Source organism: Triticum aestivum, chromosome 7A (genome assembly GCF_018294505.1).
Source record: "Triticum aestivum cultivar Chinese Spring chromosome 7A, IWGSC CS RefSeq v2.1, whole genome shotgun sequence".
NCBI lineage: Eukaryota > Viridiplantae > Streptophyta > Magnoliopsida > Poales > Poaceae > Triticum > Triticum aestivum.
This window is the reverse complement of record NC_057812.1, coordinates 653302377-653319285: the sequence shown is the minus strand read 5'-3', so window position 1 is coordinate 653319285 and position 16909 is coordinate 653302377. Positions and strand designations below refer to the sequence as shown.

Below are 16909 nucleotides of genomic sequence, written 5' to 3'. Positions count from 1 at the left end.
AGAATCGTGAAAAAGGAAGTACAGCCTTCTTTGCTAGGCACAATATGTTTCGATATCTTAACACTGTAAGAGATACATCGTGGGAATTTCATATGCTCAATCACATCGGGTGTGTTTGGTAGTCAGAGTGTTTACCTGCAAGCGTGAGGCATTGGGATTTCCGACTCTTATTTAGTTATAGCCTGGATAGTTCACAAGCAGAAATGGAATTGGTTAAACCATTTTTTTCAACCATCTGTGTTCATGACTCTGGTGCATGTTTGCAAGAGGAATTGTCCACTAACAACTCACACTTTCCACAACAAAAACGCACTACCCAAGCTATAACACTGAAAGTGTTTGCAAATGATGTTTCTGGGAGAGGCGGGGTTGGAATAAAACATGGCAATCTTTGATGATTCAGAGCATCTCCAACAGCCGTGCTACGTGCTGCGGGCTAAAAAGCATTTGCAGCGTGTGGTTCGCGAGTTTTTGCGCGGCGCGAAGCGCTTGCTCCAGAGGCCGCTGCAAAGTTTAGCGCGCGCGAGCAGCCACTGCAAAAAAACTGCGTGCGCGTTCTCGCACAAACAACATATGCACTCCAAGCACAACCAAAAAGATCAAAAATAAACAAAATAAATCAACAATAAATAGTTCAATTTCATTATTACAACTCAAACAAATAGTTTATCTTGCAATAGACCAAATAGTTCAACAATATAACATCAAACGCACAAACCATGATGCTCTTTGTCAGCCATTCCATGCCCACCACTCCTCAATGAGATCCTTTTGAAGATCATCATGCATTTTCGCAAAATAGTGCCTTATCAATCTGTTGTGGGCATCGATCCTATCCCTTCAAATTTTCTGCCGACCCATAACCGAACCACCGTGCTTCGATTTTTTATTGATGTGCATAGCTAGGATCATTGCAAGATCCTCCTCCTCTTCAATATCAGATTCTTCTTCGAAAGAATCATATGACGAACTCATCTACAATGTTCAATTTAAACTAGGCTATAAAAACTACAAACAACAAGCACCAAATTCACGTAAAAAATGTGAAGTTGAAGCAATACATACCTTGCAATCGTTTTATCAAACACCTTGTGGGCGCCCAGCAGCAGTGGGCGGTTGGGCGCTGTTCGTCAGAGGAATGGCACGCGCGAGGGGCAGCGGCGACTGGAGGGAGAAGGAGGAAGCGGCGGCGGCGCGGGGATAGGCTGGGGAAGCGCCGGAATGGTTGGCTGAACAAATGGGGTGGTGCGGGCGGCGTCGCCAGCGCCTAGGTCGGGGTAGGTGGAAGTGTATTGCACACTGTTGAAATTAGCTAGACAAACTATAAAGGCAGGAAACTAATACCTAAAATTCGCCAAAACATAAACACGAAGTTTTGATGGGTTTCAAATAACAAAGATTACATAACACATACGGAGTTCAACTAAGGTAGATATAGAAAATGATAAGGGATTTATGCCATTATAGTTCAAATGACACTATGACATCACAGAGGTCAACAAGAGGCGCTCATGGACTTCAACCCCGTTTTGTTTTTCATGTGTGCATAATTGTTACTGCGCTCTGGCACAGGCTTCAACATAATATCTTTTCGTAGGGTCCCGGGTTGCAAAAAATGATATCCTTTTTTCAAGGACTCAAGCCCAGTGAGAAGCCTGTCTTGGTATCGGCGATGGTCCTTGCTTCATTACCAAGTCAATGACCTGGCCAAGGTTATCCAAGTCCAGCTAAGCCAATTCTTCCCTTGTTGCGCACAATGCAATTTACCTTGCAAGACCACGTCTACGAAGTTTTTCATTCGTCTGAAGGTCATGTATCCTTTTCTATTTATGTTCAAACAACTTTCGAGGGCACTCGGAGAAATAGTACTTGGAAAATTCCCTTGAAGCTGCATTCAACTCATCGATGGTGCCAACCGACGCCTGCATCGCTTCTAGAATGACTACGCATTCATGCTTCGCCGCCGCTTCAGCAGTACACTCAAAGAAAATCGGTGCCACCCTACAATTCAACAAGTAATTTTTACCGTCATCGTTACCTTAACCCTAACCCAAACCCTAACAAAACCACTAACCCTAACACTAGATCTTGCTTAACTCTGAAATGCATCATATACAATGATTTCACCACAACAAGAGCAGGAACTAGGGTTTGCACAAAAGTGTGCTACACAAGAAAAATAGATGATTCCAGCCAACCAAAATGAGGGGGGTGAGAGAGATTCCTTGAGTGATGAAAAAGATCCAGATCTACCGGACAAATCTGAAGCAATGGAGAGAGATTTGAGAGGTCCATGTGTGAAGGAGAGAGGTGGAAGAGGGGCTATATATGCTCGGGGGAGGGGGGTGAATGGGTAGGTGGGTGCACAGCCCCCACCCCAACCACTTATCCACTTGAGGACCCTACCGCCAGTGGCCTTGTCGGTAGGGCAACATATCCTACCGCCAGGGGCCTCATCGGTAGGACCCTTTTCCACGTCAGCAGCACTGACGACCGTTAGCCGTCTGCCTGTCGGTTTCCTACTACCTAAATGTATGGTAGTAGGGTGTGTTACGCTACCATTGGGAGGTTGGCTGTAGAAAAAGGCATATCCCTTTTTTTTTAAAAAAATGGGGTTAGATCCTGCTCAACTTTTTAGAAAAGGTCAAAACTGCGAATTTATCCTCCGCTGCGACGGTGATACATTTTTATTGGGACAGGCAAGCTTTTTTGGAGTGATCGAACCCTGTCCGAGCTGCGACGGTCGACGGAAAGTTGCAAAACCAGTCGTCGATGCCAAGAATGGTCAACCAGAGGCACGGCGAGTCATGCTGAGAGGGACGGTGCAGCGGCCGTGATAGAGGGCGGCTCGCGATGATGTAGCAGGAGACGCCGGCCAGTGGCGGAGGCAGGGGGACTAGCAGGGGCCCTGCCCCCCCCCCCCCCCCCCTAACAATATGAATGTAGTGCTAATTAGTTGATGAACAGTGCAAAAACCAGTGATTATCTACTGTTAAAAGCCTATATTTCATTGGTTTGGCCCTCCCCAGCCTGTTTTAACAGCCTTCGGCCCTAGTGATATAAATTTCCTGGCTCCGCCACTGACGCCGGCGTGGCGCGGACTGCACGCAGAATAAACTAACAGTCTCCTCCTTTTATTTCTGGCGCAAATGCGTGTGAGAAGCTGTTTGAGAGAGTTGAGCGAGGGAAAGGGACGACCAAGGACATCAGTTGACATGCGATCAGATGAACGTAATTAATTAGATTGGACGGCTATTAGGCGACGGGCCACGCGCTTCCAACTGTCAGCCGGCGCCTAGCATAGGCCATTTTATTTTGTATTGATCGATTCGCGTCTAGTTATTTGTTTTTTATACTGGCTATTACTTTTCTTGATAAATAGTAGTATCAAATATATACATTTTAGGTGTCTTATAAAAAACATCTCCACTCTCTTCTCTCGCCAAAGAAAAGTCAAATCACCATTGATTCACGGACGGGCTTGATCAACAGGAGTATACTAAGACCTTGTACAACGCTGGTGCTAGCTGCATGGCGCTTCGAAAATTTCTTTAACCCTCAACGCGTAGTGCTTGGTATGAGGTGCTAGCTGGGCCCTTTTCTTTTTTGCCTGCGAGGCACTGAGTCGAGGCATCGTGACTTGAAAGGAGCGGTTATTTGTTGTAAGCACTGGCTGGCACCGGAAGCAAGACTTTGCTTCTGCCATCCGTCCTAAGCACCTGTGTAATCCATTCTTAAAAAAAACGGATTTTCTTCTTAGGCACCTGTGTAAGCACTTGCGGTTGTACAGGGCCTAAAGAGAAGAAAGGGAGGCTCTTGTCATTCTGATGGACCACCAAACCAGGTGCCTAAGAAGAAAATCCGGTTTTTTTTGGGCGACCTGTGTGCCCGCCCTTCTCTTTTCTTTCCTCTCTCTGGCCCTCGGGCCTTTGAGTTTACTTGTTGTGCACCCATTCTAGGTTCCCTTGTAGCTCGCTGTTCTTACCACTGATTAATGAATTTGGTAGCAACTACCAACAGTTAAAAAAAACTAAGCCCTCTCCTTTCGGCGTGTCGTCATGTTTGTTTGACCGCGTCACAAAGAAAAATATACATACATGAAATGCGGCCTCCCCTACCCTCCCCTGCTGTTATATAACCGACCTCCTCTCCCTCCTCAAGAAACCAACCTAGTACCATCCTCCAACAAGGTCCGTTTCCTCTTCAAACCACCCTTGCAGATAGAAAGATGGACTCCGACGAGAAGCGCCTTAGGACCGGCTTCGACAAGTTCAGGACCGAGGTCTACGAGTAAGCTTCTTCTCTCTGATGCTGCCGCTATGCTTTGCTTCCATCTATTTGAGATTATTTATTGTTGCTTTCTTCAACTGATTATTCTCTGACCGGGCTATGGCAGCAAGAAGCCGGATCTCTTCGAGCGGCTCAAGACCAAACAGAAACCCAGGGTATGTACAGTACCCTCTGTACCTCACCATAACTAAAATGTTCTCTCTGGCTAGCTACCAATTCTGGTTGCTTTTTTTTGCGATTGTTGATTGGCTCGTTGAGTTCGTCTGGAAGCTTGGCCAGTAAATGTGTTCTCTCAAGATTTGGTGATTCTCTATTTACTGCTATCGAGCCGTACTATTTTTTTTTAGAAAAGAGGCGCTTGCCCGGCCTTAAACTGAGGCACTTACAGATCCAACACGAGTTCCGGATCGAAAAGTATTACCAAGTGCGGAAAAGAAAAACAAGGGATACAAGCCCAGAGGCCAAAGGACGATGCAGCGCCACACCGAAGGGGCAAACCAACAGGCTCTCGAGGTAGCATAGACATGCGTCATGTCGGTGGCGCCCCTTGTGATGATCGACGAAGCTCGGTACACTTTATCCGCACCTTTACTGCGAGCCCCTCCACGTGCCTTCTGTCTTGCTCCCTTGACAGATGTTTCCAGAACTGCAAGAAAGACACCATTTTATATAATAAATCAGCCGGGTGTTTGATGAATATTCCCTCTATCAAAGCCTTGTTTCTTGTGGTCCATAGAGCCCATGCTAACGCCCCAAATCCCACCCAAGCCATCCGTCTATCTCTCCCGGAGGTGTCCCTAGCCAACCTATAGAAGTGCGAAAAACCACTCGGATTCCATGTAGATCCTATTACCGCCCTCAGCGAGCTCCACATGAATTGAGACATGGTGCAACGAAAGATGATATGGTCACAATCCTCGTTTTCTCCACACCAAACACATTTGCCATCACCTGGGCCTCTTATTTTTTGCATTTGGTCCCCACTCGCAATTTGATTACTAGCCACTTGCCATAGGAAAATCTTAATTTTTGCCGGGATACGCGCTTTCCAAATCCCAGACATGTCACACGGCGTTATAGACTTGAAGATTTCTCTGTATAAGGAGCCGGTGGAGAAGTGTCCTGATGGCTCCAAGCGCCAGATGACCTCGTCCTGACCGTGACCCACTGCTAGACCATCCAGGCTTTGACGCAATGCTTCCCAATCCTCACTCTCTATTTACCCGAAAGGACACCCGAACTGAGGCGCCCATTGCCTGTTCCGCCAAATTTCCGCCATCTTGGCGGATTGGTCTGAGGCGATGGCAAATAACCGTGGAAAAGCCTGGGATAACCTCTCCTCACCACACCAAATATCTGTCCAAAAACACGTGGCTTTCCTGTTGTGGATTGTAAATCTAGTCCCGAGAGGTCTTGAGCCGTACTATTATTTGTGGGGCCAAGGAGATCTTCATTACTTAAGGTGATGCATCATTCTTAGAAAGACTAACAACTTCCTCAGTGCCTCCTCCTAACCACAACACGGTGCGAGGAGTACCCCGCCCATAGGTAGTGAGGGAATGACTAACTTTATCGAGCAATACTTGTTCACTTGTTCTAGTAGTAGAACAATGTTGCTTGATGTTGGTATCCAAAGCCGTTGACACTGAGTCCCTCAGGCGTGCTTTTTCTTTTGGCTTCCAATTATAAACCTTCATATCTTTTAAATAAAGATTCCAAATTAAGTTATGTTTTCATATTCGTGTTTCCCGTGTCAAGGGCATTCAAATAAGATCCATTTCGAAAATGATTTCACGAATTCAAAAAAACATGTTAAGTTTCAACTCTTGAAACTTGATCCAAGCGACTGATAAAATCATGATTTTTTGGCTACAACCAACAAAAAAATATTTTAAATTTTTTATCTATGACACTTGATAAGAGCGAGCGAGAAAATCATAAGTTTCAGGTAACCAATCATAAGTTTCAACACTTGAAACTTAAAATTTACTTGCCTTCATGTGGGATGCAACTACTTCATGAATCGTGAGGCAATCGAGCGACCGGGTAGGGCTTGACAGGTACTTGACCCGGCACGTGCAATTTCCAGGTACAACCAGGGATACACGCTGAATCTGGGGGGTGGGGTGCCCGTACCATTTGCTTTACCGTCAAGGATGATATAATAAAGGAAATGACTGCTTGTCCTAATTGCACATGATACTAGTTTATTTGCTAAACCAACTACAAAGATATGCAGTGCATAATCTTCTGTTGAAATTGTCTCATGCACTTTCAAGATATGCACTGCATTGGTAACGACTGACATGTGCATAGCCATGATATATGATTTGGCTTATTCAGATGTCACCGTCCCTATCACTTTTATGGTCTTGTGGACGATAGGATAGGATTTTTTTCCCTTAACGGTTATATATTATCTAGATGACCTCACGTTGATCCAAACCTTGTAACAAGAAATACATAAATAATTGCTAAAAACAACTAAATCTATTGGGAAGACATTGTAAGCATGAAAATCAACAGACACAATGAAGCGAATGAAAAGAGAAAAAAAACTTTTGAAATTTACAGTTAAGAGAGTCATTTCTAAGGAAGATATGAAGGATGACTAACATGTATGTTTTGACGATGTAGCAGCGTTGCATGCATAGAATAATGCAAAAAAAATACAACTTATGACGTAAATGCATGGCTTGCTTATGTGGCATGATTATGTCGAGGACAATCTAGATGATATCCCGTGCGAGGTTGGTGTTGTAATCTTTGTTAAAAAATGCATAATTAGGTTCTACATAAAGAAATAAAACTGACAAAAATAAAATTTAAGAGTATTCTTCATTTAGATTTGAAAATATTTCAAAAATACAAAACATATAAAAATGGTGTATAAAAGAGAAAAATACTATATTCAGTTTAAAGAGTGTCATTTCCAAAACAAAAAAGTCAATGATAACCTAGAAAGGTATGCTCCAAGCGCCCAATACATATATGGTGTCCATGAAAGTGCACAATTTCGTGCAAAAAATTAACTAATGACATACATGCATGAACTGATGATGTGGCATGAGATTGCTGCATGGACACACTAATACAAAATGTAGCTTTTTACTTACATGCATGGCATGCTGATGTGGCTTTGTTGCATTCCTAGGAAAATAGGTAATGGGCTTAGTGCATGTCACCGTTAAATGCAATGCGATTTAAAACTCGCTTAGAATGCACTATTGCATGTTGCATGGTAGAAGGTTCTCATGAATATATCGGATGGATGCTAGTGCACCAAGTTAGTAAATCTAACGGTTACAAAAAAAAATTATGATGTGGAAGTATGCATGTTGACATGTAGGATATGTAGTGGGTTGTACTTATTTAGGAATCGAGGAAACAGGAGGACCAACAGTTAGGATGTACAAAATTATGGATAGATCAAAACCTGATGAAAACCTATGGATAATAATTCACCAAGGTGGGAGTTCCAAGTATAACACGATTGACCTGTGAAGAAGTGAACACATCTTTATAACACCCCGGCCATAGTCCTCAATTTCTTGGCTATCACTTGTGACCTTGACTGACCCCATAGACCAATATTAGGCTTTCTATGCACTTTGTGCTTTTAGAAAAGAAGGTGCACCTTGTTAATCATCCTCACTTAATACGAATGATATATTACTCACGTAAAAAATATGCATCTTCTTTTTCGGAAGCTCGTGTCCGAAGAACCTGCAGGTTACAAATGTATGGGATGGGTTAACTTATGACATAATGGTTTAATAGGAATGATAGACTACTCATATAAACAATGTGCACCTTCTCTACCAGAAGCTCGTCTCCAATGAACTTATAGGTTAAGCATGCTTGGTCTAGGGTAATTTGAGGATGAGTGACAGTCCGAGAAGTTTTTCCCAAGTGTTCAATGGAGGACAAAGTGCGCAAAAAAATACTAGTATTGTTCTATCAGGCCAGTCTATATCCCATATACTCCCTCTCTTTCAAAATATTTGAAGTTCTAGATTTATGCTACTGAAAAACATACCAACATCAACAACACCAAATTATTTTCATTAGATTTATCATAATACATACTTTCATAATATATATTTGATATTTTAGATGTTAATTTTTTTTGTACACATGGTGAAACTTAAGGAATTTTGACTTAGACCAAACACAGAACTTTAAATAAATGTTTTGAAATATAGGAAGTAGTAGCCAGGTGCAATGACCAGGAATTGGATGGATATGGCTAGGATGTTGCATTCTTGTTAAGATCCTCACCTTGAGATGGATTCTTGATATATAGGCTCCAGTTAGTTTTTTCTTGCGTCTGTACCTTGCACCGAAATCAATCACATATAAGAACCCAACAAGAAGGGAGGATTTGTGGCACACATGTGTGGGAGCACACAAATTTCTGACCTTCTGATTACCTCACGATCCATCCAAAGTGACCAAGTTGGATTAGTAGTACGATCGTTAGCAGTAGCGCTGCTTTGGACCCGTGCTACTGTAAAGTAGCGGTAGCGCCTGCCTCTGACCTGCACTACTGTTAAGCCTCCACCTATAAAGTTTTCTCTAGTAGTGTAATGACCATATATTAGCTTCTCAAAGCTTTTGACAGATCCATCGACCCCACCACTCATGCTTTAACATTTCCTCTCCAAATTCAAATCTTTTATATCTTCTGAATGGAAAGTCCAATATTTTCTTTTTGCATATTCGTGTTGCTTGTGATGAGGGCATTGAAACAAGTCCACTTTTGAATATGTTTTGACAAGTTTTTAAAAGTCCATCAAGCTTCAACTACCAAAACTTGATAGGAACGAATGATAAATTCATCAAGTTTTAGAAACTAAGACTTTAACCCAAAGCCCTAAAAACAAAGGAAACATGGTAAAAACTTAATATTACAACTATCAAGTTTTTGAAACTTGATAAAACCTTAAAAATTGCCTAAATGTATTCTAATTTGGCCTTGGTCGAAAGTACTTTTGCAACAAACATGTATATGCAAAAGCAACATAATTTGTACTTTCGATTCAGAAGATATACTAGATTGAAATTTGGAGAGAAAATGAAAAAGCATGAGAGCTGGGTGGATGGAGATGCCAAAAGCAGCGAAAATCTGGCATGCATGGATCCTAGTACATAAATTAAGGATTAATGATATAAACGAGTTCACCTATCTTAAAGCAAATAGACGCCCACATACATGCGCTCTCTACGAATTTGACCCAACTAGACCTTATAGAACTCCACACACAAGACCGGTGAACATGGCAGATATACATGGTTGTGGCCCTGCCGCCCTGCCTACATACATAAGGCCCATCCCAATGCTCCACCTTGTACATGTGCTAAGATTGTCAACTAAGCAAAAAAATTGATGTGGCATGCTAGTTAAGAAAAGAGACAGTAGTATGGTGACCCTAGAAAGAAACGGTGCTAAGCACATGTACCTAGATAGAAGCACAATTTTGAGTCTACAACTAATTAAATGCATGAAGCTTAGCACCCAAAAGCTTAGTACCTATGCATTGGGAACTTGAGTTGCTAAGGCATTTAATATATTTAGCACCTCATCTAAGCACATTTGCATTGAAAGAGGTCTAAGAGCCCACTATAATGGTGCTACCAGTGGGTGGATCAACTTCCAGACATGGGCTTGTATTCCTTTCAAGGTAACTCACAAAGAGGCATGGCTGGTATGGTAGATGATCAAGTCATTCGTTTTGGATTTAGGCAAGTTTCTTTGATCGATTCTCTCAAAATCTTAAGAATCGGACCTTCCCATAGATTGTCCTAGAATCTTGAACTGAGAACTTTTTGAAAAATCCTAGCCATTTAGACTCCCTAACTAGCTAGGATTGTCAAAACAATATGGGTTCAAGTTTCTGGGAGAATATGCGGGAGCTCCGATCCTCAAGATTCTAGGAGAATCAGCAAAAAAAAGGGCCTTACTATCATGCATCATATTCAAGTGGTTATTCAGTGATTTGGTTGGAAAATGTTTCTAGCCAGGCGACCGGCTGCATGTCAGGCCGGTCGCCTCGCTCACATCCAGAAGTTGCCTTATCCCTTTGTCGTTTTCCTATTCACATGTTTTCTTTCCTTTTTTTCCTCTTCTTCAACCGAGTGAGCGTCCCACACATGAGCTCCACCCTTATGTGGCTTTCTCATCTTCATGACGCCACAGTGCAAACAATATCTCCCAACATCGAAACCACGAGAGCACTTCTAGCCGCAAGGGGGTGGCCCGCTTATAGTTGTGGAGCAAGGGGGTGCTCTAAGCCACGGCTGCCGCCAGTGTCCCTACTTCTTCTTTTTTTTTGCCCCCGCAAAAAAAAGAGTTGCGAACAGCACGTGCAACACTGCCATCAGCAACACGCGGTGTCAACCGGCCATTGCTATTGCCATGGGAATGCTTCTAACATCGGTGTTTTTTTCGATTGCTATTGGGAGCGAGCAGGGATCAGGCCACCCAATGCTTGATTTAACCACTAAAGTGCGATGCTGGGAACAGCACCATGGCATGGTGGAACCAGTGTCTCGACTTGCTACGACCAGTGCCACTACGTGTTGTGACCGCCATCATGGCATGCTAGAACCATCGTCTCAATTTTTTGCGACATGCACCGTGGCATGCTAGAACTAGCATATCGACGTGTTGGGCACTTGGAATTGGGCGCCTCTGCGTGAAGCGACCACCGGCGTGTTGGAACTAGCATCTCAATTTGTTGCGACCAGCACCATGGCATGCTGAAACCTATGTATTGATGTGTTTGATGCTTGGAGTTGGGTGCATTGGCATGTTGCGACCGTCATCATAGCGTGCTGGAACTTGGGTCTAAATTTGCTACGTCTGGCACCGTGGCATGTTTGGACAAGCCATTATGTCGATGTTGGGATTGGCCATCATCAGTGGAACGGTCCATGACCTCCAGTGCTGAGACATGCGAGCTGCAACCGCCATGAGGTGGTGCTGGAACTGGCGGCTAACGAGCTACAACCGGCATGGGGAAGTTCTACAACCGGTGATAGGCAAGCGCAAGCGAGCTGAACGGTGCGTAGCGAGGCTACATCATGGGTGCGACGACCAGTCACGGAGGCCATCCATGACGATGCGTTGACGATCATCAGGGATGTTGGGCCTAGGTGTGATGCGGATGTTGCAGAGAGCGGTGGTGATGTCGGGGTAGGGGGTGCTGTCGTGCCTCGTGGGAGCAGCACATGCGTGGGCGGAAAGGCGGAGTTGTGCGAGTCGGACGGCAGAAGGAAAATTATTTCGTCTACGTTGACTACACCATGCGGGAAGGGAAAAAGAGGCCATCGTACGGTTCTAACCGGCTGTCTCCAACAGCCCTGTTGCGACCAGTGAACGTTGCTGCTACTTGCTTTGCTTGCCTTTCTTTCTCCTGGTGTCTCTACGATTCGGTTCCTTGTCACAAAAGCAAAATTTAGTTCCGAGTTTCTCCTGCCGGACTAAATAAAAAGTGGTCCGAGATAGAATTTCAAAAGTGGCAGCCTTCAGTGCAAAGCAGTGTCAAAAATGTCTATTCCACCAATCAGAGCAAGTATGATAAGGGTTTTATATACTGCTGTACATAGCATTTTTACTTACGCGAACAATAAATACATTAAAAAATCTCACTTGTAAGAGCCTGGTTCTATACTTGCTCCTAGACAAATGTAGTAATTATAAAGAAAGAGAAAGATATAAGGTTGAAAAAAATGCTAGCCTAATAGTCAACCTTATAGACCACGTTAATATATGAGTGACTGGAGATGGGGACTCTAAATGACATGACGGATGCATAAAACTATCAACTAGCTATAAGGCTGGTCATAATTAAAGTATCATTGATAATATCATACGTGTCAACTAGGCATTTTTCCGATGTGACACATAATCTAGTTAGGAAGGAAAGAATTGAGTATCATGATATAATACAGTATCGTATTAAATGATACAATATTATGTGTCATGTATGACAATAAATAAAGTCATTATGATATCAAGCTATAATACTATGCATTATGAAGATAGTATCGTATATACTAGTATCATATGCATGATACTAGTATATGATACTCCCTATTGTGACTACTCTTGACCATGCTCTTATAATATCATCATATGAACACATTCTTTATTTTTTTCACCAGGTTGACTAATATGCCCCAAGCTATAATGAGTAGTTTCTCTTCTTATCGCCAAAAATTGTGAAATGTTGGAGTTTGAAAGAAATATTGTAATGTATGACGTCGATGGTAGTCTAGTTCTGACCTCACTTGGTTATACCGGGTAATGATGATGTTTTTACGTTGTTACCTTGTTGAAGGAATCTATCTCTACCTAAAAGCGTTGCTGTTTAAGAACCTCGTCATCTGTGTGTTGTTATGAGATAGTTGGTGCGAATATGATCATTGTTGTAGTTTGCTGATCGCGGATCTGATCACTTTGAGTTTCTTTTTTCTCGCCTACGCACAGGTTTGGTTTTATATGAATTTGTTATCTACTGGTGTGATTTTTTGTGTATACTAGTATTTGTTGTGTGTAGCCTAGTTATGCAAAGGCCGACTATATGTTTATTGTGTTTGAATCCTCTTGATGCTTCACTTTTTTGCCAATAAAATCTGTTTTGCAGTATCTGGTGTTCGCGTGCGCTGACTCGCGTGTGTGCCCATCAGTCACCCTGGGCCTAGAACTCGGTGAGGCATTCATCGTCCGCAACATCGGCGCCATGGTCCCCTTCTACTGTGAGAACAAGCACACCGGCATTGGATCGGCCATCGAATACGCCATCTGCGTCCTTGAGGTTAAGGTCATCGTGGTGATTGGCCACAGCCGCTGCGGTGGAATCAAGACCCTCCTCTCGCTCAAGGATGGCGCGGATGACTCCTTGTAAGTACGTAGCTTAGTTCTGATTGATTCTTTTTTTGGTCTGTTTCTGACCGGAGCTGTTTGGTTGGTTGGTCTCAGCAAATTTGTTGAGGACTGGGTCAGGATCGGGTTATCGGCTAAGAGGAAGGTCGAAGACGAGTACTCAGGCAAACCTCCAGAGGAGCAATGTGCCTTCTTGGAAAAGGTTCGCTTGCACCATAGGCCACCTACCATTTTATAGTACTTTACTTTCATATTGTAATCGATTCATTGGAGACGCGGCGTTTTAGCTCCCGGGTTCAGGTGAGCCAGAGAGTGAACAGTAAGTTTCTTAAAAATATTAGAAAAAAATAAAAAAGTTATAAATTTTTTGTGGTGAAATATGCTTGAGTGCATGATGTTCATGGCAAATTTCGGAGCATTTGAACATTTAAATAGCTCTCAGCAAAAAAACATAAATTTAGGGTCCGTGAAAAAGTTTACTGTCTTTTACAGTTTGGACCCGATTTTTTTGCCAAGAGCTGCTTAGATGTTCAAATGCACTGGAACTTGACACGGAGATCTTGCACTCAAGCATCTTTCATTACAAAAAAATCTGGAATTTTTTTATTTGTCAAGTAACTTTTTTTATTTACTGTTCATAGGGTGTAGATGAGCTCGAGCTCCGAATTAGATATTCGCTTCATTGGATGCATCAAGTACCTAATTTTCATATTAAACATCTTACATATGCTAGATGTGATAGTTTTTAATATAAATTTGGTCAAACTTCTTAAAATAAATTTGACATGCAAAATAAAAAAGCAACGGAGGGAGTAGTACTTAGCAGTTAGCTTGTAATGTATGCTAAATTTCTTTTGCGTGTGAATGATGGATTAACTCGCTGAGCGAGAGATCTCTCTTAATCGTTCTCGTCCACAGGCGGTTGTCGACGTGTCCCTCGACAATCTGAGAACCTACCCGTTCGTCAAGGATGGTTTGGACAACGGAACAGTCAAGCTGGTCGGCGGCCACTATGACTTCGTCTCCGGCAAGTTTGATACATGGAAAGCTAAAAATCAAACTTCCTCCCATCGCTCATCTCTCTGACATATATAGATATGTACATATAGCAAGATATATCGATCCATCGATATGAATGCCATGGAGTACGTACTCGTATTTCCGAGTAGTGAATGTCGGATGGCTTGGTGTCAGTTTTTGTAATAAACCATAGTATTTTCTGACGCAAAAGTATTGTGTTACTATGTGATGTATAATTTAATCGTCACGTGATCAAAATACATCAGATATTATTCTAATCATATTCTTCATCAAGTGTTTACCTTTTGAATTTTGGGCTTCCCTTCGGTATGTGACACTGGCTAATTGTTATTTCAGACTTTTTACTGCCTCTCGTTGCTACTCTTGTTATTACAATTAATTTAAAAGAAAGGTAAACTTTTCATCTGTCAACTTGGCAAAGTCTAGATTTGGTACCTTAATTTTGAAACCGGACGAGTTGCATCCTTAACTTTTCAAACCGGACATATTTCGTCCCTTAGACTTAGCAAAAGCAGTTTTCGTGCTATCTCAGCGTGATTTTGACTGGTCAGCACCCATGCGACGGTGCATGGCGAGTGGGGCTACCGGGGCGAGCGCGGTGGCGCGCGGCTCGTCGCAGCAGGCTGCTGCTAGCTAGCTAGCTAGCTAGCACACGACCGACTAGCTAGCTGGTCTGCACGCACGCAGCGGTGCACGCAGGCGTGTGGCTAGCTACTACGCCAGCTAGCTAGCTCGCATGAATGCAAGGCCGGGGCAGAGTAGCTCCGGTAGGGGACGGGGGACGGGCGCCTGGCGGGGAGTAGATCCGGGCGCCGGCGAGAAGTAGCTCCGGGCGCCGGCAAAGAGCACAGCACGGGACGAGATCTTGTGCGTGGGTGGTGGGCCAGTACAGACAAAAGGAGGACACAGAAGTGAGCCTGTGACAAGTAGGCCATACCTCGCATGCAGTGGACGAAGCGGACAAGGAGCACGCAGAAAGCGTTCGCTTTGTGTCCGCAGCGGACCCAAATGCAACCCAAATTTGAGACCAAAATGGGTCCATGCGGACACAAAGCGGACACAAAATGGAAATGGGTCGAGGGAGTCCTGGATTAGGGGGTGTCTGGATAGCCGGACTATACCTTCGACCGGACTCCTGGACTATGAAGATACAAGATTGAAGACTTCGTCCCATGTCCGAAAGGAACTTTCCTTGGCGTGTAAGGCAAGCTTGGCGATACGGATATGTAGATCTCCTACCATTGTAACCGACTCTATGTAACCCTAGCCTTTTCCGGTGTCTATATACACCGGAGGGTTTTAGTCCATAGGAACAGACAATCATACCATAGGCTAGTTTATAGGGTTTAGCTTCTCTAATCTCGTGGTAGATCTACTCTTGTACTACCCATATCATCAATATTAATCAAGCAGGACGTAGGGTTTTACCTCCATCAAGAGGACCCGAATCTGGGTAAAACATCGTGTCCCCTGCCTCCTGTTACCATCCGCCTAGACGCATAGTTCGGGACCTCCTACCCGAGATCCGCCGGTTTTGACACCGACATTGGTGCTTTTATTGAGAGTTCCTCTGTGCCGTCGCCATCAGGAAGGATGCCTCATCCCGTCTTTAAAGACGGCACCGTTGCTAAGGCAGCTTTGGCTGTCGGCCAAACTCTCCGGCTAGGTGGTTTCCTTATGACCGCCTGTTCGGCTACTGCGCCGACGATGACCTCTCGGGTCATCGAAAGCAATCTTCACGTCAGCTCGGAATTCGACGAGCAGCTAGATCCAATGGAGCTCTCTTCCCTAAACGAGCTCTTGGATCGCATCGCCGCCCTGGGAGCCGCTACGGATTACGACCAGATTGGGCCTAAACCCGATCTAAGAGAGATTAACTCCCCCCAGGTCACCCATCACGTTGCCGTGGTAGAGGGACAGTGCGGCGACCCTTCATCTATCTTAAGGACTAGCTATGTCCGGATTCCCGATCCCTCCAAGCTGGATACCCGCGGAGGGGAGGACATCACTCAAGACCTGAACTTAAAGTCAGACGACGGGCTAGATTCATTGGACACCATCGAAGAATCCAAACTTCCGAGTTCGGAAACTCCTTGGCCCCTGGGTCTCAGATTGGGTGAGGTTTCGGATTTGATTCCACCCACCCATCCGTACATAAGCAATCTATCCCAAATTAGGCAAGAGCCCGAAGAAATAGTACATCACTACTGGGCCAGATTCCTCCTGGTTATGAACAGGATAAAGGACTGTCGCGAAGAAGACGCAATTTCATTCTTCTGCAATAATTGCACGGACAAGGGAATCCTCAACGCCATAAGTCGCCGTGATATTACACGCTTCGCTGACTTGGCGTCCATAGTACGAAAGTACTGTGCGATGGAAAGTGCCTGGAAAACCGAAATAAAATTTTGGGACAATCCGGCCCTGAATACAAACCCAGTCCGAAATAAAAGGATGCCTCATCGCCAGACACCCGGGTTCAATACCAAAAAGCAAAAGCCCTCTACAGGGCACGGAACCGTACGGGAAGGATGGCTTAATGGACCCTGTAAAATTCACAGTGCAGAGGGCGCCACACCAACTCACAGCCTTAGAGCATGTTGGATACTCCGGCAGGTGGCAAAAATTGGCAAAGATCTTCTAATTCCAGAAGCCACAGAAAGCCACCCTAGAGAAACCAGTACGGTA

The 16909-nt window shown here is 44.0% G+C and overlaps 1 protein-coding gene across 1 annotated transcript; it reads left to right on the top strand.

Annotated features, from left to right (window-relative positions):
• The first annotated feature begins 4228 nt into the window (after positions 1-4228).
• Positions 4229-14360, top strand: LOC123149010 (carbonic anhydrase, chloroplastic-like). Its single transcript, XM_044568539.1, has 5 exons — positions 4229-4290; positions 4397-4445; positions 12942-13198; positions 13277-13382; positions 14099-14360. Exons 1-5 carry the CDS (start codon positions 4229-4231, stop codon positions 14264-14266), a joined length of 642 nt encoding a protein of 213 aa, XP_044424474.1. The 3' UTR covers positions 14267-14360.
• Positions 14361-16909: the final 2549 nt, after the last annotated feature.

Coding starts and splice junctions, on each gene's coding strand:
- LOC123149010 (XM_044568539.1), top strand. CDS start 4,229: ATGGACTCCGACGAGAAGCGCCTTAGGACCGGCTTCGACAAGTTCAGG. Junction 4,291..4,396: donor TTCAGGACCGAGGTCTACGA/GTAAGCTTCTTC, acceptor GGGCTATGGCAG/CAAGAAGCCGGATCTCTTCG. Junction 4,446..12,941: donor AGACCAAACAGAAACCCAGG/GTATGTACAGTA, acceptor TCTGTTTTGCAG/TATCTGGTGTTCGCGTGCGC.